The 19,351-nt window shown below is 35.1% G+C and overlaps 1 protein-coding gene across 1 annotated transcript in view; it reads left to right on the forward strand.

The window, feature by feature from the left end:
- PTPRD (protein tyrosine phosphatase receptor type D) overlaps nt 1-19,351 on the forward strand; it is a 510,657-nt gene that overhangs the window by 360,546 nt on the left and 130,760 nt on the right. The window contains exons 17-18 of the mRNA XM_063295062.1: nt 9,539-9,798; nt 19,059-19,152. Coding sequence (XP_063151132.1) covers nt 9,539-9,798; nt 19,059-19,152 — 354 coding nt within the window. The remainder of the gene's footprint in view (nt 1-9,538; nt 9,799-19,058; nt 19,153-19,351) is intronic.

Raw genomic sequence — 19,351 nt, forward strand, 5'->3', positions numbered from 1 at the left:
CTAAGTCTATCCATCTTGCTGTTAGTCCTCTTCTTCTCTTTCCTTTCACCTCTCCCAGCATTAGAGCCTTCTCTATAGAGCTAGGTCCTTGCATAATGTATCCGATGTAGGATAATTTGAGCCTGGTCATTTGTGCCTGTAAGAACTCCTGGTTGATTTGTTTGATGATCCATTTGTTTCTTTTCCACAGTATTCTCAGGAGTGTTCTTCAACACCAAAGTTCAAAAGCATCAATACTCTTCCATTTCTACTTCTTCAAAGTCCAACTTTTGCATCATAGAATGCCACAAGGAATATCATTGCTTGCACTATTCTGATCTTTGTAGGTATCACAGCATCAGAATATGTTTTCCAAGGCCTTCATGGCTAATCTACCAACTGCTAGCCTGCAGCATATTTCTTGATTTCTTGTTCCTTTACTGTTGATGGTTGATCCTACAAGGCAAAAGTTATTTGCCACTTTGACATCTCCATCAACAGTTCTAATAGTGCTTGTTGTTCCTGTTGTCATTAGTTTGGTCTCCTTTATATTTAATTTTAGTCCCATTTTTTCACTATGTTCCCTGACTTTTATTACTAGATCCTTCACATTTTCAGCTATCAGGTTAGTGTCATCAGCATAGCAAAGTTATTGATGTTTCTTTCTCCAATTTTAAAGCCATGCTTATCTTCCTTCAATATAAAACCACATTCCTTAATATATACTCAGCGTACAGATTGAATTCTCCTTACTCTTTCTGTAGCAGTTATGTGTTTTACAGGGACAGGTTGCTAGCCCATCACCTAACCCTCCTCTTTTCTCATCCGGGCTTGGATCAGTTCAATCCATCTGGTGATTTGCAACGAGAAAATCTTTACCTTAAGAAATATCATAGAACAGTATATCAAGTATCAGCACCCATTAGCCATTAACTTCAAAATTTTTTAAAAAGCTTTTGATAGCATCTATCAAGAGTCCCTTTGGCAGATCCTATGTTTATATGGTGTGCCGGCAGTCTTCGTTGCCATCTTTAAGAACTTGTGCAACAATCAAGCAGGTCTGTTAAGACTGAGAATGGCCATACAGACTTTTTCAAGATTACCACCAGGGTCAGACAAAGTTGTGTCTTGTCCCCACTCCTCTTCCTTGTGGCCCTTGATTATGTTATACAGCGAGCTGAAGTACACACTGGGGCAGGCATCCATTGGACTGACCGAAGTTACTTGGTGACTTGGATTTCGCCGATGATATTGCCTTGCTTGAGGAAGACAAGCTGAAACTACAACATGCCACGACTGTCTTGGACGATGAGGCAAATAAAGTTGGCCTCAGGATAAGTACCAAGAAATGGAAGATCATGCACATGAGCTCCATGCCCCCAGTACGGGGAATTGTACTTGAACTGCAGCAGTTAGAGGAAGTGGGAGATCACACTACTACTTGGGTAGTGTGATTGCCCGGAATGGATATGCAGAGATGGACATTAAGTGCCGCATTGGGAAGTGCCGCATTTTTCAGAGAATAAATAAGTTCAGGTCCTCGCTGTCCATATCGCTGAAGATTAAGCTCCATCTTTTCACTTCTATCATGATCCCAACAGCTATTTATGCCAGTGAGACTTGGAAGCCATCAGCAAGTATCAACAAGAGGCTTGACATCTTCCAACAGAGATTCCTCCGCCAAATTCTTAAGATCCAATATTTTGATCACATCACTAACGAGGAGGTGCTCCGAAGGAGTAGCTCATGTAAACTTCATAACATTGTCTCACATAGAAGACTTCAACTGGCTGGTCACATCTTCCTCATGGAGAACAACTGGATCCCTAAAGTGGCAATGAGTTGGACTCCTCCTGACGCTAAATGACAACTAGGATTCCCTCGAATAACATGGTGAAGAACACTGACACAAGACCTGAAGGCATTGCATATCACATGGAAGGATGCTGAAATACTTGCCCAAGACCAAAAGAGCTGGAGAACCCTTACTGCCCGATATGCCATGTAGCATGGACCTGGGAGAGAGAGAGAGATACAGATTGAATAAATAAGGGGAAAGTATACAGTCATGTCACATTGATGAGAGCCAGTTTGGTCTAGTGGTTAAGGTTCTGGGCTAGAAACCAGGAGTCTCTAGTCCTGCCTTAGGCACGAAAGCCAGCTGGGTGACCTTGGCCAGTCACTTTCTCTAAGCCAAATCGGTGCAACGTAGACTACCCCCCTCATGGTGCACCCTGGGCAACATGACTTGTCACAGCTAAATAGTCTACACATGTGGCTGCTGGACCTCACAAGGATTTCCCAGCAAGAAAAGCAGCATGAACACTGAACTACTATGCCATACGATTAAAAAAAAAAACCTGCTTTGCCAGCCTGGAGCTGTTTCACCATGTTCTGTCCATATTACGGCTTCCTGACATGGATATAGGCTTCTTTTAAGGACAATGAGATGTTTTGAGATTCCCATTTTTCTAAGCACATTCCACAGCTTGACATGATCAACACAATCAAAGGCATTTCAATAATCAATGAAGTACATACTGACTTCTTTTTGGTATTCTTTGGCTTTCTCAGTTATTCAGCATGCATCGGCAAAAAACTCTCTTGTTCCTCAGCCTTTTCTAAAGCCAGCTTGAATATCTGGCATCTCTTTTTCCATGTAGGGCTAATCTGCAATGGATAATCCTAAGCATTATTTTGCTAGCATGTGAAATTAAGGATATGGAACAATAGCTTGCACAGTCTATTAAGTTTCCTTTTTTGGTGTTGGCCACTGTGTTGTTCTCCAGATTTGCTGGCTTAGCTTAGTTAGAACTTTTACTGATTCTTTTTCTGGTTGCTTGCCATATTTCTGTGGGTATTCCTTCAGTTCTTGTAGCCTTCTGACTGGGTAATAAGCTGGAGTGCTGATCTAACTTTATCTTCTAGAGAATATCTTCTAAGGTATCTTGGACATTGACATCACTACTGTACAGTATTTCAGTTTACTCCTTCCATCTTTGTTTTGATTTCCTTTGAATTGGTTACTATCTATCCATTGGCATCTTTTGGCATATCCCTGGGGCTGGAACTACCTTCTGAATTCAAAGATTTTCTGAAAGACTTTCCTTGTTTTTCCATGTCTGTTTCCATCTTCTATGTCTGTACAGATGTTGGTGTAATACTGCTTCTTGTCTCTTCTAACATCTCTCTTTGTCAAGTTCCTTCCTGAGGCTTTTTTTTTTCTTTGTTGGCTTTGGCTTCTCTTCTCAGCAATTTCTGTAGTTTGTTCTGACATCCAGTTTGCTTTCTTCTGTTTCTTCATCTTTGCAGTCTTCCTTAACGACTTAAGTTCATTTCACAGTTCTTCTGGTTCTCTATCAATGAGGTTCAGGACCTCAAAGAGATTCCTGATGTTCTCCTTGAAAATGATGCGTATATGCTCAAGATCATATCATGGAAACTGGTTGGCATTCTTCTTTAGCTTAACTTGGAACTTGCACATGAGCAGTTTGTAATCTCATCCACAGTCAGCACCTGGCCATGTCAGTCTCCTGCTTCATTTTGGTTTCCTAAGCCATAGAATCCAACTACATTTTCCTCTTTCATGTTTCCAACTTTGGCATTCCAGCCTCCAGTCACCAAGCAGCACATCTTGCATACATGTTCTGTTGATTTTAAACTGAACTGATCATAAGATTCTTCAGACATCTCTTCTTCTGCATTGGTAGCTGAAACATAAACTTGAATGATCATCATATTAAAGGGTTGTCCACAAAGTCTAATTGGTATTATTCAGCCATTGATTGCATTGCAGCCAAGTACTGTTCTTGCTGTACTCTTCCTAACTATAAAAGCAGTGCTGTTCCTTCTTTGTTTTTCATGTCCTGAATAATTAGCAGTGTGATCTTCTGACTGAAAATGTCCAATCCCAGTCCATCTCAAATCATTTGTGCTTAAAATGTCAATGCCTCAGATGATGCCTAGTCATTTCATTTCATCTTTCACTGTGTTGAGCTTTCCCATATTAATGCTTCTTATGTTCCATATTCCCACTGTAATTCTGTCTTTGCAGCTTTGAATTTTCTTTTCTTATATGGCAATATCAGCAACTAGATCTCCCAAAGGCTTTAATCTCGCTACATCATAAACACCATTAGTACTCCAAAAAATCCTTAGCATGTTGAGTGCCATCCATCCTGAGGGACCCATCATCCGGCACTATATTGTCAACTATGTGGTTTTATTGGTAAAAATAAGGAGTGGCTTACCATTGCCTTTTAACACACAGTATTTATGCCTTTGTCATTGTCACTAAATTGATTATGTGCCTTAAGTATCTTCGTATAACTCTGCTGCCCAATATTGGTACCTGCTTGCTTTAGCTAGGCTGCTGGGATGACCTGCATGCCTTGGGTGACCCTGCTGGCAATATATACTCTTGGCATACACTCCCAATGTTTTTTGTTCATCCCTCCCAGGAATAACCCTCCACCATGATGAAGCTGAGTCTGTATCTTGCCACTCCAAGTCCCAAAAACCTCTTAATTGCTACACCACAGTGGATCCCCAGTAAATATAAAATATTTTTATTGTATGGTACAATTGCTGTTACATCATCACCCTTATCAGATAGTTTCAAATGAATCAGATTTAGTAATTCATTTCTAAGAGTACTAGAACTTATCAATTATTGAAAATACCATATGAAGAATAGTGTACATTTAATTAATTTAAAATAAGGAAAATACCTTCACTATTATATAAGTCATATCAAGCACAACAGGTTCTCCTGAAAATGAAATGAAATAAAATTTTAAAAACCCTATAAGAGGATGATTTGAAATTAAGCTGATCAAAAATCTCTCGTAGAATTCTTCAAATATCTTTTGTTAAGTCATCAAGAATTGACTATGAAAATAATCCATAGATGATATCCCATTTCACTAAATTGCATTCTATAAAAGAGCAGTCTTTCTATATTGTATTGGTGGGGTTGCAAACAAATTGGTGTCTCTTACCATAGTTGGTTGTAATGTCCAAAAAGTCATTTGTTTTTCTCAAAAGTTTTTGAACTGATTGAAAAATAACCCAACAGATTCTGCTATGAATCCTGCTTTGTTTTTTTTACATACTTCCTAAGGCATCTAGGGACATTGATTAAATTCCTTTAGTTGGCTGCTATGTTTGTTGCTGCAAAACACTAAAAACCTAAAGTTTTCATTGGATCAGACATATTTAAAATGTGGGAAATTGCCTTTTTTGAACAATTAGCACAATAATAAGGAACTTTGAAAAATATGACAAGGATAAAGTTATGAAAATCCCATTTATTTTTCAAATTAACAGTGTTTTTCTTAAAGATTACTTTTTATTAGAAATATTCTGAGTAGAAAAATAATTACAGTTGTTAAAATATTTTTATTTATCCTATGTTGATGTATGTATTTGTATACAGTATATCAAGAGCAAGAGATAAAGATGCACATACAGTAATTTAGAAAGCACAAAATATACATCACAAGGAGAATTATGAGGCCTTAGGATTGAGGGAAGCAAGCTGTGATGTTTTCTAAATAATATAAATGATATCAATTAATGATTATAAATGATCCAAAATATGTGTTACCAATGAGCTACGATTGCAGTCAATCCAAAATTAGGCTGCTCCAGAACTGATTTTTGTAAAAAAATATCATGAGGTTAGCTGAATATTCAGGAAACTGGCAAATGAAGTGCAAAAGTTGTTAACAAAATTATACATTATGTGGTGAAAATTATTTGAAATATTTTCTTAATTGCTTTATTGAGTTAGCAGAATAGAACTTCCTTCATTATTTCTATAGCTATTAGCTATAATAGCAAAGTGGAACCATCAGTTCAGAAACCTGCAATGGAAGTCTGTTGCTTTTGGGTTTTGTTGTGGGCTTCCCAAAGACTGTATGCTGTCCCTTACGGGAAATTGATTTAGATCTGGCGTAGACATTCTGAGATCTCATTGCCACAGGTGGCTCCTAAAACATTGGATGCAGTCCTTAGCAGCCTTTCCAAATTGTTAATGAAAGAGAAGTAAAATATATAGAAAGTTATCAAATAAACTTGATTAATTTAATTTAAACACTTATAGAAATTAAATTAAGTTTTACTTTTTTTCTCCCTGACCCTACTGTTACTAGGACTGCAGTTCCCAGCATTTTGTTTAAGGCACAGATGCAGTTCTCAGTTTAAAACATGTGTTCACCCCTGGCCCAAGTTGACCTTTGGGTTCAGTATGTCCATGAAGAAAGTATCACTGGGTACTCAATAATTATTCATAATCTAAATCAATGTATGCTATTTTTATTATTATATATGTTTGATTATTCAGCATCAGGCTTTGCAACAAGCCAGCTGAAAAATAAAATCCCTCATTGCTTCATGCATTGATAAGCTTCATTGTAAAAACTAGGCAAATGCAGGACAAAGCAAGCCCATCCTGCAGCCAAGTGGGACAAACATTCAGAAGAACAAGATACATATTCAATAATCGTATCCATGTACAATTTGATGTTAGAATGTGTTTCTTAATTTTTGCTTAATTTTTACTACCACTACCACCACGATCTTTATTTCAGTGAATGGACCAACATAAGATTACATAAAATTGCAAGGGAAGAAAAATTCCAACCTTTCAACGGTAACTTAAGCATAATATTATTAATATATTAATACAATATTTTGAAACATTACCATTCACATTCTATGAATAAAGTTGTAATGCTAATGTTAGGCTGAGTGATAAAATACAAACAATAAAAATGTTTTAAAAATGGAGCTTCGTGAAGCTATGTCTCTAACAGGAAATTCACTATCAGTTTAGCTGTAGATTATAAAATACAAAAGCCTGTAAAATGTTATCTCAGCATTTACAACATCTGATAAAACTTGTCCTTAATGAACTCCTGACAAATTTTATAAACTCCCACACAAAAAGAAGGAACATTTTGGGTTACTGAGGGATTGTAATACATCAGCCATCTTCACAAATAACTGATCAGTGTGTTCTGGCACTCTTGACAATATCAGGAAGATAAAAGTATTACATATGTCTCTGTATAGCAGACATTGGAAAAGGCTACACTCGGCTGTCTCATCTTGCCCAGTACAACTAGGGGGTAGGCATTCCGTGTATGTATACTTCATACTGTATACTTCTCCCCTGAAACAGCAGAGGAAAGCCATCAGGACAAAAGTACTTTGGGACTTAGAGACATCAGTGTACCTCCAGTTGCCTAATACATTAGGCACTCCAGCTAGAGAATATTGTCACTCTATGTCCAAAATTCAGTGTTGCAATACTATGCAAACCTTTTCATAAGCCCCCCAAAATAGGCCAGCCAGAAAGAACACTAAGCTAATTTTAGCAATAATGTCTTATTCCATGTCAGTTGAAAACCATAGTCAAGAGTCAGAGGGGGAATCTTCACATAAAAGTAGGACAGATTTAGCTAGTACTTAAATATAGGTATCCAGGCAGTAGCCTCTATTTTCACTATGCTTGCCTCAAGGAACAAAGCTTTATTTGGGACATATTGCAGCACCTGGATTGCTGATTCATTCTAGTGCTTTGGGGAAGGGGTCTAGCCTAGTCCCATTTAGCATCCCCACCACTGTTTTTACTTAAAATAGATAAAGAGAGGTTGGGATAAACTTACTACCTTTAGACTTTAAAAATTTAAGGATTTTAAATCTCTGCAGTTTCTCCCAGCATTTTGGAGAGAATGTGTTGCCTGAGGCTTTCTGCTGCCATAACGCCATCCCCAGATCCATAAAATATGCTACCTGCTCAGTTAGGTATCCATCTATTTGCCATGTGTCTTTCTGGAAAAATTAATAATTTTAGTTTCCTTATAGCTAATATACAACTTCTTTCAGAACTACATACATTTTTAACTTTAGTAGGGGTTCTGGAAATAATGAATGCATTATCTGCATTCAGCAAGATGTCTGTTTTATTTTACGAAAGGGAAATCCAAATTATCTAAATTGCTAATGAAATTATTTGTAATCTATAAATAATGGAGCCAGAATGCAACCTTGTTTGACTCCCTTTTGGGTGTTAGCAACAATAGTTAAGTGTCCCTTAGGGTTACATCTAATATTCAATTACGCATTTTAATGTAAAGTTCATATTGAGAATAGCAGTTATCGGCGAGTTGTAAAAACTTCCAGCTTTTCCCACAACATACTATGAAAGATTAAATAAAAAAATCAATAAAGGTTGCATACAGAGAGCCGATAGAGCAGACAGAATATATTTCTATTAGGTGTTGTAGAACCAAATATCAAGTTTTGGTAGAATGTCCATTCCTAAACCTTTCCTCTCCTTTGGCGAGTTTCAGTATATGTGCCTAGAATACAGTTTACTAATAGTATTAAGTAGACTAAATTGGTCTGTAATTAGGATTATACTGCTTGGCTTTAAAAAAAAAAAAGAGAACAATGATTGCAAGCCCCAAGTTTTAGGGACATGACCATGATTATCAGTAAAGAAAAAGCATCATCAAAATAGGAAAGCACCAGATTTTTTATTAACTTGGAAAATTAAGACATTTCCTATGACTTCCCTTGATTTCTCTCTCAATTTCAGCTTATAGTAAAACTGAGCTAAAACCCTCTACTGCTATCTCATTAGTGGAGTACATTTCTTGAACCAGTGTAATCCTGTATTTAGGTATAAAGTCAAGAAAGAAATGTTCTTTGCAACTTGAACGCCATCCTATCACATTCCAGCTGAAGAGCTTTTACACTGGATTTCTACTCCTCATTCTGTACAGGTAGTCCTCTCTTAGCAACCACTCATTCAGCAACCATTTGAAGTTACGACTGTGCTGAACAAAGAGACTTGGTCCTTGAAGTTGTCCGCAGTCATGTGATTGCAATTTGGGCACTTGGTAACCGATGCACAATTAGATGATTACAGTATTCTGCGGTCACATGATCACCATTTGCAACCTTCACTGCCAGCTTCCAATAAGCAAAGTCAGTGGGAAAGCTGACAGGAAGTCTCCAGTCATGGTTACATGTTGTCTTGCTTAACGACCGTGTACAATTTACTTAACAACCAGAACTGCTGTCATATGTCAGAGTAGTCACGTGATTTTTTGCTTTGCGGGTACATTGCCCAGCAATGGAGTTCCCAGTCCCGATTATGGTTGTTAACTGAGGACTACCTGTATTTGCATTCATTGAAACTGGATGATGTATCATGCAATGAAAGGATTTGGGGCCAGGGACAGTTGAAGGCAGGAAGTGTAATGAATGTATATGTAATGAATGTATGTGCCTGATGTTGCTGTCACCACTAAACTCCAGTGGAGATATTAAGGCATCCTTGGTGTTAACCATTCCATACAAGATTCTATTAATACATTTGACTCTGAAATTAAAATATTTTCTGTTTGTTCTGGCATGCAGCTTTTAACTGACTTCAAAGTCATTTTTTCAAGGGCAAGTTCTATTTCTAAATTGTTCTTCTCCTGCATGTCCCTAGGGGTTACTATTAATATTTTGCTGCTTTTATTAAATTCCCATTTGTTAGATTCTTTATGATGATGGGAAAAAGGCAGCTGAAGTGGATGGCCGAGCCACACAGAAACTGATCACCAACCTGAAGCCTGAGACATCCTATTCATTTGTGCTAACCAATAGAGGAAATAGTGCTGGAGGTCTGCAACACAGGGTGACAGCAAAGACAGCGCCAGATGTACTACGCACCCAACCACTTTTCATTGATAAGACCAATCTAGATGGAATGATAACAGTGAAACTACCAGAAGTACCTGCAAACAAAACTATAAAGTAAGTTCTAACTAATGAATACTGCAAGAGTTTAAGAACAATTGAAGGAGACTTACAATTTCTTAGAAGCTTTTCTATAGTTTAAAGCATTTACTTTTGCATCTGCTGCCTTAGGTGTAGGCGCTGCAGTAAACAGGCAGACATTTCAAGATTTGATGCCAGAATAAATACAATTTATTGTTTATCATGTTTATATCCTGTCTTTCAAACATGGGCCAGGGACTGTATTTTAACTTTAAAAAAAAAAACCTTTGTCTTCACAGGGAAGCAGGAGGCACAGATGGGAGACGGTGATATTATTCAAAGGGTTGAGGGGAAGATTTAAGGGGCAAAATAAGTAAGAGTTAAATGGCAAAACAGGAAAATAAAGTATCACAGGGTCTTAACAGACCTGTTTTACCCCTCATTTTTTGCAAAAATCTGCAGAAAATTATAAAACTGAAAATCATCATGCTTGACATTACATTTCAGAATTATAGTCAGGGGTGTGTGGGCCATGAAACATTTGCTGCTCATCCCTGTGTTAGTACAGTGGGACCTTTCCACTGCAGCTGGGCCCTGCCCCTGCTTCCCTGGCATTCTCAAGAATTCATAGGCTCTAGAGAGGTCTGCAGTGGGATGGGGGAACTTTCCCTTGTGGTTCCTACAGCACCTGGATTTCATCGAAACAGGCTTCCAAGTAAAACAGATGTCAATTTAGTTATTTGCAATTTACTTGTGGTCTTCAGTGTAAGTTCCACCTGGGAAGTTGAGCAGAAGATAAAATTTATTTATATAGATCCAAAATGAATTGCCTTTCAAAGTATGTATGGTATGAGCAGTTATTATCCACTTAATTACCAAATCTATTATTAGGCACATTATTCTATCTCCGTAGTTTATGTTTCTTTATATTTTTCAGTCATTGTGGTGGATGAACTCTTATTATTGTATAAGTTTTGGTGAATTCTTATTTTACTATCTATTTTGCTCTAATATATAATAGTTCTGCTTTGGTTCAATCAATTTAAAAGCATATCAACCGTATTCATACATACAAATTACAAAAACATTTGCCTTATATCAAATTTATTTCTGTTAACCCGTTTTAAAAGTTTGATCTATATGTTTGACAATATAAAGTGTAAAAAATTCTAATGGTCCTAGAATTTGATCGTAAAATGAATTAAAAGTTAGGTTGAAACTAGAATTTGCTATTAATACTGCAAATAATTCAGTTTAAAGCTTGAAATCATACATCATTTGAATAAATCTCTGAACTGAATTAGCTTTCTGAATCACATCATCAATTCAGACTGAATAATTATAACAGATGCTTCCATATCAGTGCATTTTAATGGCCTATTACTCATAGACAGAAAGGCTTTTTTCCAAGCCAAACTGACTTTCTGGTTGAGATTCAATTTATTGATGTGAATCGTATCAATGTAGAGATCCAAAGCAAATGATTCAAATTAGATTTGACCCAGTTCGCCCAGTCTTAATTGCTATAATAGTTGGTGACTTTAGTAACTATATAATCAACTTATTGTTTTGACCTTTAAGGTTATTCAGCTGTCTACAATCATTCTGAGTCTCAAATAGTTGCCTGCCTCCCCTCTTTTTGTCTTTCTAATTACATATAGAAATTTCCTTTATACTTCTGACTAAAAATTGTAAATAATCAATGTTATTTTAAGATTTAACAAGAATCTAAATTTGAATTTAGACTTCTACAAACAAGTAGGACTAAATGTCTGTACTGAAACTTTAGCAAATCAGTTGTCAAGCTCAGTAGAGTTGTGTGAGTCTGCCACAATGTGTGTGTATGTTATTCATTTACTTTTATTTACTTATTTTAAAATACTTTTACATTGCTTTTCAATAAATTTCTATGAGGGTTTACAAAGTAAAACTGGGTCAAATATAACCTATAATAAAACTATTTGAATTAAACTTTTCATATAAAAGGAGTCCTAAATATTGAATATTAACAAAAACAGCACAATAGCCCATATCGGAGAAGGCATGAGCTTTAGAGTGTAATTTTCAAAAGAATTTCAGACTGTGTGCTTTGTAATTATTTATATTATCACTGAACCTGAAATTCAAGTCATATTGCACTTTATATTTTCTAATCTCTATGGATTCTAACTAAGTAGAATACATTAATTCTGTTGCACAAGCAGTTCCTCCCAACAATAGGAAAATGTGCCATATCAGATAAAATAGAATCTCTCACCTATCATTTCTGTGACTCTCAGTTCTTAATATCAAGGTAATGTTTAAGAAACAATGGCGGAAAAAATGTATTTTCTCAGTATTTTAGTAACTATTTAGGGTGGAAATGTGGAGAAATATCTGGTTTTAAGACAAAGACATGGTAGTTTATACATTCTTTTGGGGGGTAAAATATTAAACATCAAACAGGGTAATCTATAATTATTTCTAATATATAAAACTAATGTTGGATACAGAGGCAGAGCAAGGATATACTGTTTGATATTTTTTCAAAACTAATTAAAATAAATATACAAATAAAGCATGAATGGTTTTTCAAGATTCTATTAACTATGCAAAGGATAATTTTTTGTTCCAACAAGAAAATATATTTCAGATGAATGTGCACATTAACTATTCATACGTTAAACGAGGTAGAGATTTATTTCAGCTTCCTACGTATAGCCACACCTCCAACATTCACTATTCATATGAATATAAAGTACAGAGAGAATTCCTGTGTGACCTTCTTCTCTCTTCATATGATAGCATTCACCTCTCTTGAGCTCTTTGTGGCTAAATACATTTTGTTTGCAAAATCCCTGTTCCTATCAAGCATTTTCTGGAATGTCTAAAGTGGATCCAAGTCCCACTAAAATAATTAAACATAATAGTTATAATATTTCTTTTTGTCTTTTTTATTTAAGAAATACAATATAGTAATATTTATACACATACACACACACACACAGAGACATTTAAACTTCAGACATAATAGATACATTACCATGAGAAACATGCATACCCATATGAAATTCTTTCATGCAGAATAACTTTGGTATGGATGAAAGGGTTATATTAAGAAATACAGTACTATAATGGCTAAAATATTGAGTAGAGTTGAATAAATGTATCCTTCATTGTAAGGTATTTCTTGGTTGTTCCATAAATTGGCACTGAAGTCAAGCTCTGTATGTTTAAATGATCGGAATCATCACATTAATACAGCAACAGCGGTTTAATGTGTCTTCCTTGTTTAAATTATCAGACTTCGCTTTAAAAAGCTGTATTTCATAAAAAGCAAGTTCTGATTTAAGTCTAAAAAGTAATTTTGCAACAAATGGATTTGACATTTGTTATTAGTTTTGTTCACAGTTCTGGAACATGGTTTACAAAGCCTGTTAACTAAGTCTGTGCAGATTAAACAACAGAGATGGTACTAAAGAGCTGACATTGCAATGCCATTTGGGATTCAAAACAATGGACAATAAAGAGTTACCAGGAAAGCCTGTAGATACAGTCAATAAGTGTTATTGCTTTGTTTGCAGGCTTTTTGTTGATTATAACATTGTGATATGTATGGCAAAAAAGAAAGAATGGAAAATGAAATATTGGTCAGGATGCAACATGTTTTTTTCATGTAATCTTTTGTATCCTGAGCTTCATACAAAACCATTTTTATTGTTTGATTGGAATTCTAAAGAGGGCTATAGGAAAGAAAATTCTCAAACATTAAAAAGTGTGAAAAAGTTAGTCCATAGCTAATAGTGAAAAACATATATAGTTTATAAATATGAATGGAGATTATTACAGATTAAAAGTATCAGAAACATTTATGGAGAAAAGAACCTGAAAAGAGAAGTAGCTAATGCCTTTCTAGAAGACTAAATTCCCAAAGTAGCTTGTGAGCCATAGCACAGTAATCACAGCACCATAATCAGAATTTCACAACATATGTAAGAATATATTAATTTTGGAAACTAATGTAAAAACTGGTATAAATCATGGGAAAATTGTTTGAAAATGTGTATTTTAGGATAAAATACAACCATGTTTACAAAATTGGTGCTAGAAATCTACTTATATTAATATTATTAATATTAATATTAATATTATTTAAATTTTTAATATTTAAATTTTAATATATTTTAATTAATATTAATTTTAAATTTTAATTAAATTTTAATTAATATTAATTTAAATGATTAATATTAATATTAAAGATATTACAAAATAAACTGCTAGAATTTAGGAAGGCAGACAGGCAAGCCAGCCGGCCAGTGAAATGAGATGGTGATCAAAAGGAATCAAATCAAATCTTTATTACGGTCATCAACTAGCATAGATCAAAAGGAAGGTTTTGTGATGGATGAGTATGGATTAGGATAAGCCTTTCAATTTAATCACATGACTTTGGGGACGAAAGGGGAAATTGCCAGATCTGCTCCAATATGGATAGAAGTTACAATTTATTTATTTTACCCATATTTGTATACCACCTATTTCTTATGTGGTTTTTATAAATTTTCTAAGTAGTATAAAGTTGTTGTTGTTATTTTATGCAAACACATTTGCTTTGGATTTTCATTAATAATTGGACAGATAGAAATCTATCCTGAAAAGCAGAGTTCAACACAATTAACCTGCCATTAATCTCTATTGACAACAGAATTTTCATTTAGATTCCATGAAAACAAATTCTGATACACGCTGACAGAAGATTCTATCCACAGAGAGTTTGTCATTACATCAGGAAAACAGTACATTCTGATTAAGGCACACCATCTGGACATCTTCATCTGCACAACCAAGATGAAAAATTTAAATGCCATACATGCCAATAAAAATTCTCTCTTCAAGGAAGTTGAGCATATTCTCCTAATGCCAATTTTGCTGATCGTTTGATATACCCAACTCAGCCTAAATACTGTAGAGAGTAAAGAAGATTACCATTACAAGGATAGGTGAAAGCATTTTTTAAAGCCCAGAACATCTAGATAACATCCAGACAACGTATGGAAGCAGCTCAGACGCCTCCGTAATTTACTGAACTATAAGAAAGAAGAGGAGGTATGGCACAATCAGACTTGCAATCTTGCAGACTGCAAGAGCCTGTTGTTATAATACTCAATAAAAGTACATTTAATCTTCCTGTAGAGTTGATTTCATGGTCTGGTCTACCTAGTGGAGCTGACAAATAGCCAGATAATTATCTGAATTATGTTCAGCCAATCTATATCAAATTTCATTAAAAAAAAAAAAAAAAAGCCTTCTAGCTTTTCAGTGGTGATGTAACCTAGCAAATTTTCTGCCTCTAGCAATGATTCCCACCCCCCCACCCCCATAAAAATTCTGCCTCTGGATTGTAAAGCGAGTTTCACTTGGGCCAGTTGAACTTCTGAGCAGATTTGTATGGAAAATCTATACATAAGTCTTTATTCTGGGCAAATACTTTCAGTATTGGCAAAAAAGCTAATACTGAAACATGCTAAAGTGAAACTAATAAAATTCTACAATAGCATATATCAGTGATTTATGTTGATGATCTCCAATCATATTTCCACCTCCAGTTGAGATGTAGTATTACATACCAGGGGAGTTTCTTAATCTACCAGCAACACGGTCAATCCTAGCTTGATCAAAAGTTCATGGAAGAAAGGATGGGACTATAGAATATGAATATTATCTCTGCCATGTACTGAGCTCAGTAGGTAAAATGATCAGTACCAAAATATGGCATATAAAGAGCAGTCTTATATTCAGATATATGCAGGATGTTCTGGTATATTCAGTGATAAAACCAGGAAAAATGGTGTATAAGATGAAATCTGCTATAAATCTTACCCTGACAAAATTCTGAATAGGAAGTAATATTTCAAATGTCTGTTCAGTGTTCACTCAATCAGGAATATAAACATCTAATTTAGATGTTATAAATAATTTGTCTTTGTGAGTGTTGTCTGTAGATAGCTAATATTTTTCAAAACCAGGAAATAGAGGGTTTTGCATTTTATGAGAGCGAGAGAGAGACCATATTTTGTTAAATGAATCACTAAATACTCATTGAGAGAGAATTAGATACCAGTGTTTCATAACAACATTTCTTCCCTATATAAAAATAACATTAAAAATAATGCTTGGCATAATACAGTTAGTTCACAGGTGAACAGTTAGCTCAGTATGAAAATCATTTTCTGTAACTGTTAACTGCTTCAGAGTTTTAAAAAAGGAATATACATATTTTTGGTTCTTAACACAACAGTTTGCCATTTGTTCTGAAAAGATAATAAGTTTTTTGTCCCTTCCTGTAGTTTTAATCTATTAAAATGACGGATGCAAGAATGATTGCTAGTAGCAATTTTACCAGAGGTGTTTATTCCTTGCAGGGCAATTAACAATTACCATACAAAAATAATGTATACATTTGTTTTTGTTTATGCTTGCAGCAAAACCATCAGGAATTATTGAGCCATATTTATAGGTAGAGAATTTAAGGTGAGAGCTAACAATTTGTCCAAGGCAATCACTGAAACCATGTAACAATGTCAGTTTTTGAGTCATGACCTTCTAAGTCTGGATCTGTTGGCCCTTGACATTTGTCCTATTAATTTTTCTTTTTATTTTCTAAGAAGGAACAAGGGCAACAACATGTAGTCACTTAAATAGGTCAGCAGATCAAGAACAATGTCATTGTCAATTGCATTCATTAAAAGTAGATTTTGCACAGGTACAGTAAGCGTCAGATCTATTAATCTATTGATATTTGGGGCACAGACAAAGCAGCATGTGCGCTGCTATATTTTCGTTGTGTTATTTTAAATTTTAAGATTCAATTTTCTTAACTAATTTAAAGTGGTGTTAGTGAAATCTAATCAGCACTTAGCAAGAAGTATTAGTCACAGTGGAAAGCCAGTTCCTAGATCCAGATTTAAGAGCCATTTTCCCTGAAGCTGAGTTTAGGATACAGGCAGTAAATAAGATGTGGACAAAATGCCCATATTTTCTTTTAAGAAGCTATCGTGGTTTCTTATGTGCAATTTAAACCTGTAGTTAGATGGGTATCTCCTCTATGTGGAATCCTTAAGCAGAAGTTCCAAATGATCTAAATGCCTTCTTTATTGAAAAGTGATAAAATGTTGTAATCTAACCTGGCTACATATATGTATTGATTTCACAAATGATTTGGTTCCATTAGGTGATTGCAAGTGTGTTTGAAAACAGATTGTAGAGAGTAATTGCCAAGAAAAATAACTTTTCATATGCCTTCTTTAACTGCTGATATAGAGTAAAAGAAAAAAGAAAAGAAAAAGATAATGGATATAGAACTCTTTTTAGAAGGAAAAAGCTATTAAAGTGTGTATCAGTGCATACCAAGAATGATTTCCCTGTTCAAGCTGCTTTTTCAGCAGCATGCCCTGAACATATTCAGACTCTCTTAGTTTTTCCCCTATAATTTAAAAATATTTTTCATTTATATGGTATATACTTGATCTAGCTACTTTTATGGGACAAAAATCATTCCCTATTAGAGACAGATAAACCTTTATTAAAATATAGTGTTTACACTATTTTTCTTTCACATTGAGATAAATAATAATTTAAATGGTTGTGAAATTGTGCCATTGGCAGAATGCAAAAGTCAATCGGAGCTATTTTTGCAAGGGCTAATGAAGGAGGAGGATAAGTGGAGTATGAAATTCACTAGTGCTGTCAGTTGCTACATTTAGCTTCCCAGAGTTGTCTAGAGTACAGGCAGACCTCAGGGATAACTGCGGGTTCAGTTCCCGACCACTGCAATAAAGCGAATATCACGATAAAGCAAGTCACACAAATGTTGGGGTTTCCCAGTACATATAAATGTTATGTTTACACTATACTGTAGTCTATTAAGTGTGCAATAGCATTATGTCTAAAATAATGTCTAACACATCATCTGATTAATAATACTGAAAAAGTTTGAAATATTGCAAGCATCATCAAAATATGACAGAGACACAAAGTGAGCAAATGCTTTTGGGAAAATGGTGCTCATAGAAGTGCTCAATGCAGGGTTGCCAGAAACCTTCAATTTGTATTAAAAAAAAACGCAATATCTGCGAAGCTCAATAAAGCAAAGTGCAGTAAAATGAGGTATGCCTGTATTAGTATTTCGTACTTGTGCAAGGTTCCAAGATGATTCCGTAAACAATGCTCCTGCAGTGGCCACCGTGCAAATAGCAACTATCAGGGTAGGCCTTCTTCTGAGAATATCTTTGGGACTCACTGTACATTATGATATAATTCTAGCATTACAGGATTATGCATGAGAAGGGGCAGTTCTGAGGTTAGGGGTATGGGATGCTGTTGGATTGGACTGTTTTCTTTGCATTCCACAATTATTTTCTGCCAAACCTTTGAATTTATATCACATGTATAATTAACCCATATTACTCTCTTTTTTAAAAAAAACTGGATAATAGTCAAAACAATTACTTTCCTTAGTGTAAATCTAAAATAGATCATAACTGCTTCAGTTTTAAAAAATGTATTTTTGCTTAGTTGAGCTTAATGTTAAATATGAGAGTTTGAAACCTGATGTACATAAAGTGATGGTGATCCAAAATCAGTCAGCTGCAAAATGTAGGCCTGCTCGTTGAAGGTCCACTCATGATGGCCCATAATTTACTGTGTCGGTCTAGTGCGGGTTGGTAAACAGATGCTCTGCAGCTTCCCAACCTAAGACTGAGAGAGACCAACTGACCTCAAATCGCTTATCCATCCGCAAAGGAGGACTACAAGCTGGGCTTCGCTGCTTGTAGCCTACCACTTTAGCTACTACTTCCAACTGGCTCTCAAACAGTGATATAGTGATAAAAAAGAAATTGCAGTACCTCTACTAATTTTACCAAATTCTTAGTTTCTTCCAAACTTAATGTCTCATCTGAGGAAAAGCCACCCAATTTGCTTTATTCGGTTTTTATGTTGGTAAGCAGTAAATACTTTAAAAAGTAAGCATCCGAAAATAAGTAAAACAATTGCATCCCGCTGTTCCAAAGTTTATCATAATCTTTATAACATTGTGCTTCAGTTGATACTCCAAAGTGCCAAACATAGTACTGATAGCTAATAAAAGAGTTCATCTTAATTAGCAGTACATATATGTTTGTGTTCAATATTAATTTCAGATAGTACTGTTTTTATAACCAGTTGGATCTGCTGTGAAGAAAAGTTATTCTGTATAGAAGCTTTTAAATGATTTCCCTTTATATAAACCTCACTGTAACATTTTGTTTCATTTGCAGAGGTTACTATATAGTAATTGTGCCTTTGATAAAGAAATCAGATGGAAAATTCATGAAACCACGCGAGAGCCCAGATGAAATGGAATTAGATGAGGTACCCTGTGTTTATTTTAGCTCTTTTTTCCATAGAAACCTTTTCTGATTGAAGCAGTCTTAATGATTGTGTCCAATTAATGCATTCATGTCAGCAAGTTGACTTTTTTATACTTTGTCATTTATGTTGGAGTTAGTTTCTGGGAGCAAATACAAAAAGCTAATTACGTAAATTAAAATACATTAAGTTGCAATGAGGC

The sequence above is a fragment of the Candoia aspera genome, chromosome 2 (assembly GCF_035149785.1).
Source record: "Candoia aspera isolate rCanAsp1 chromosome 2, rCanAsp1.hap2, whole genome shotgun sequence".
Taxonomy (NCBI): Eukaryota; Metazoa; Chordata; class Lepidosauria; order Squamata; family Boidae; genus Candoia; species Candoia aspera.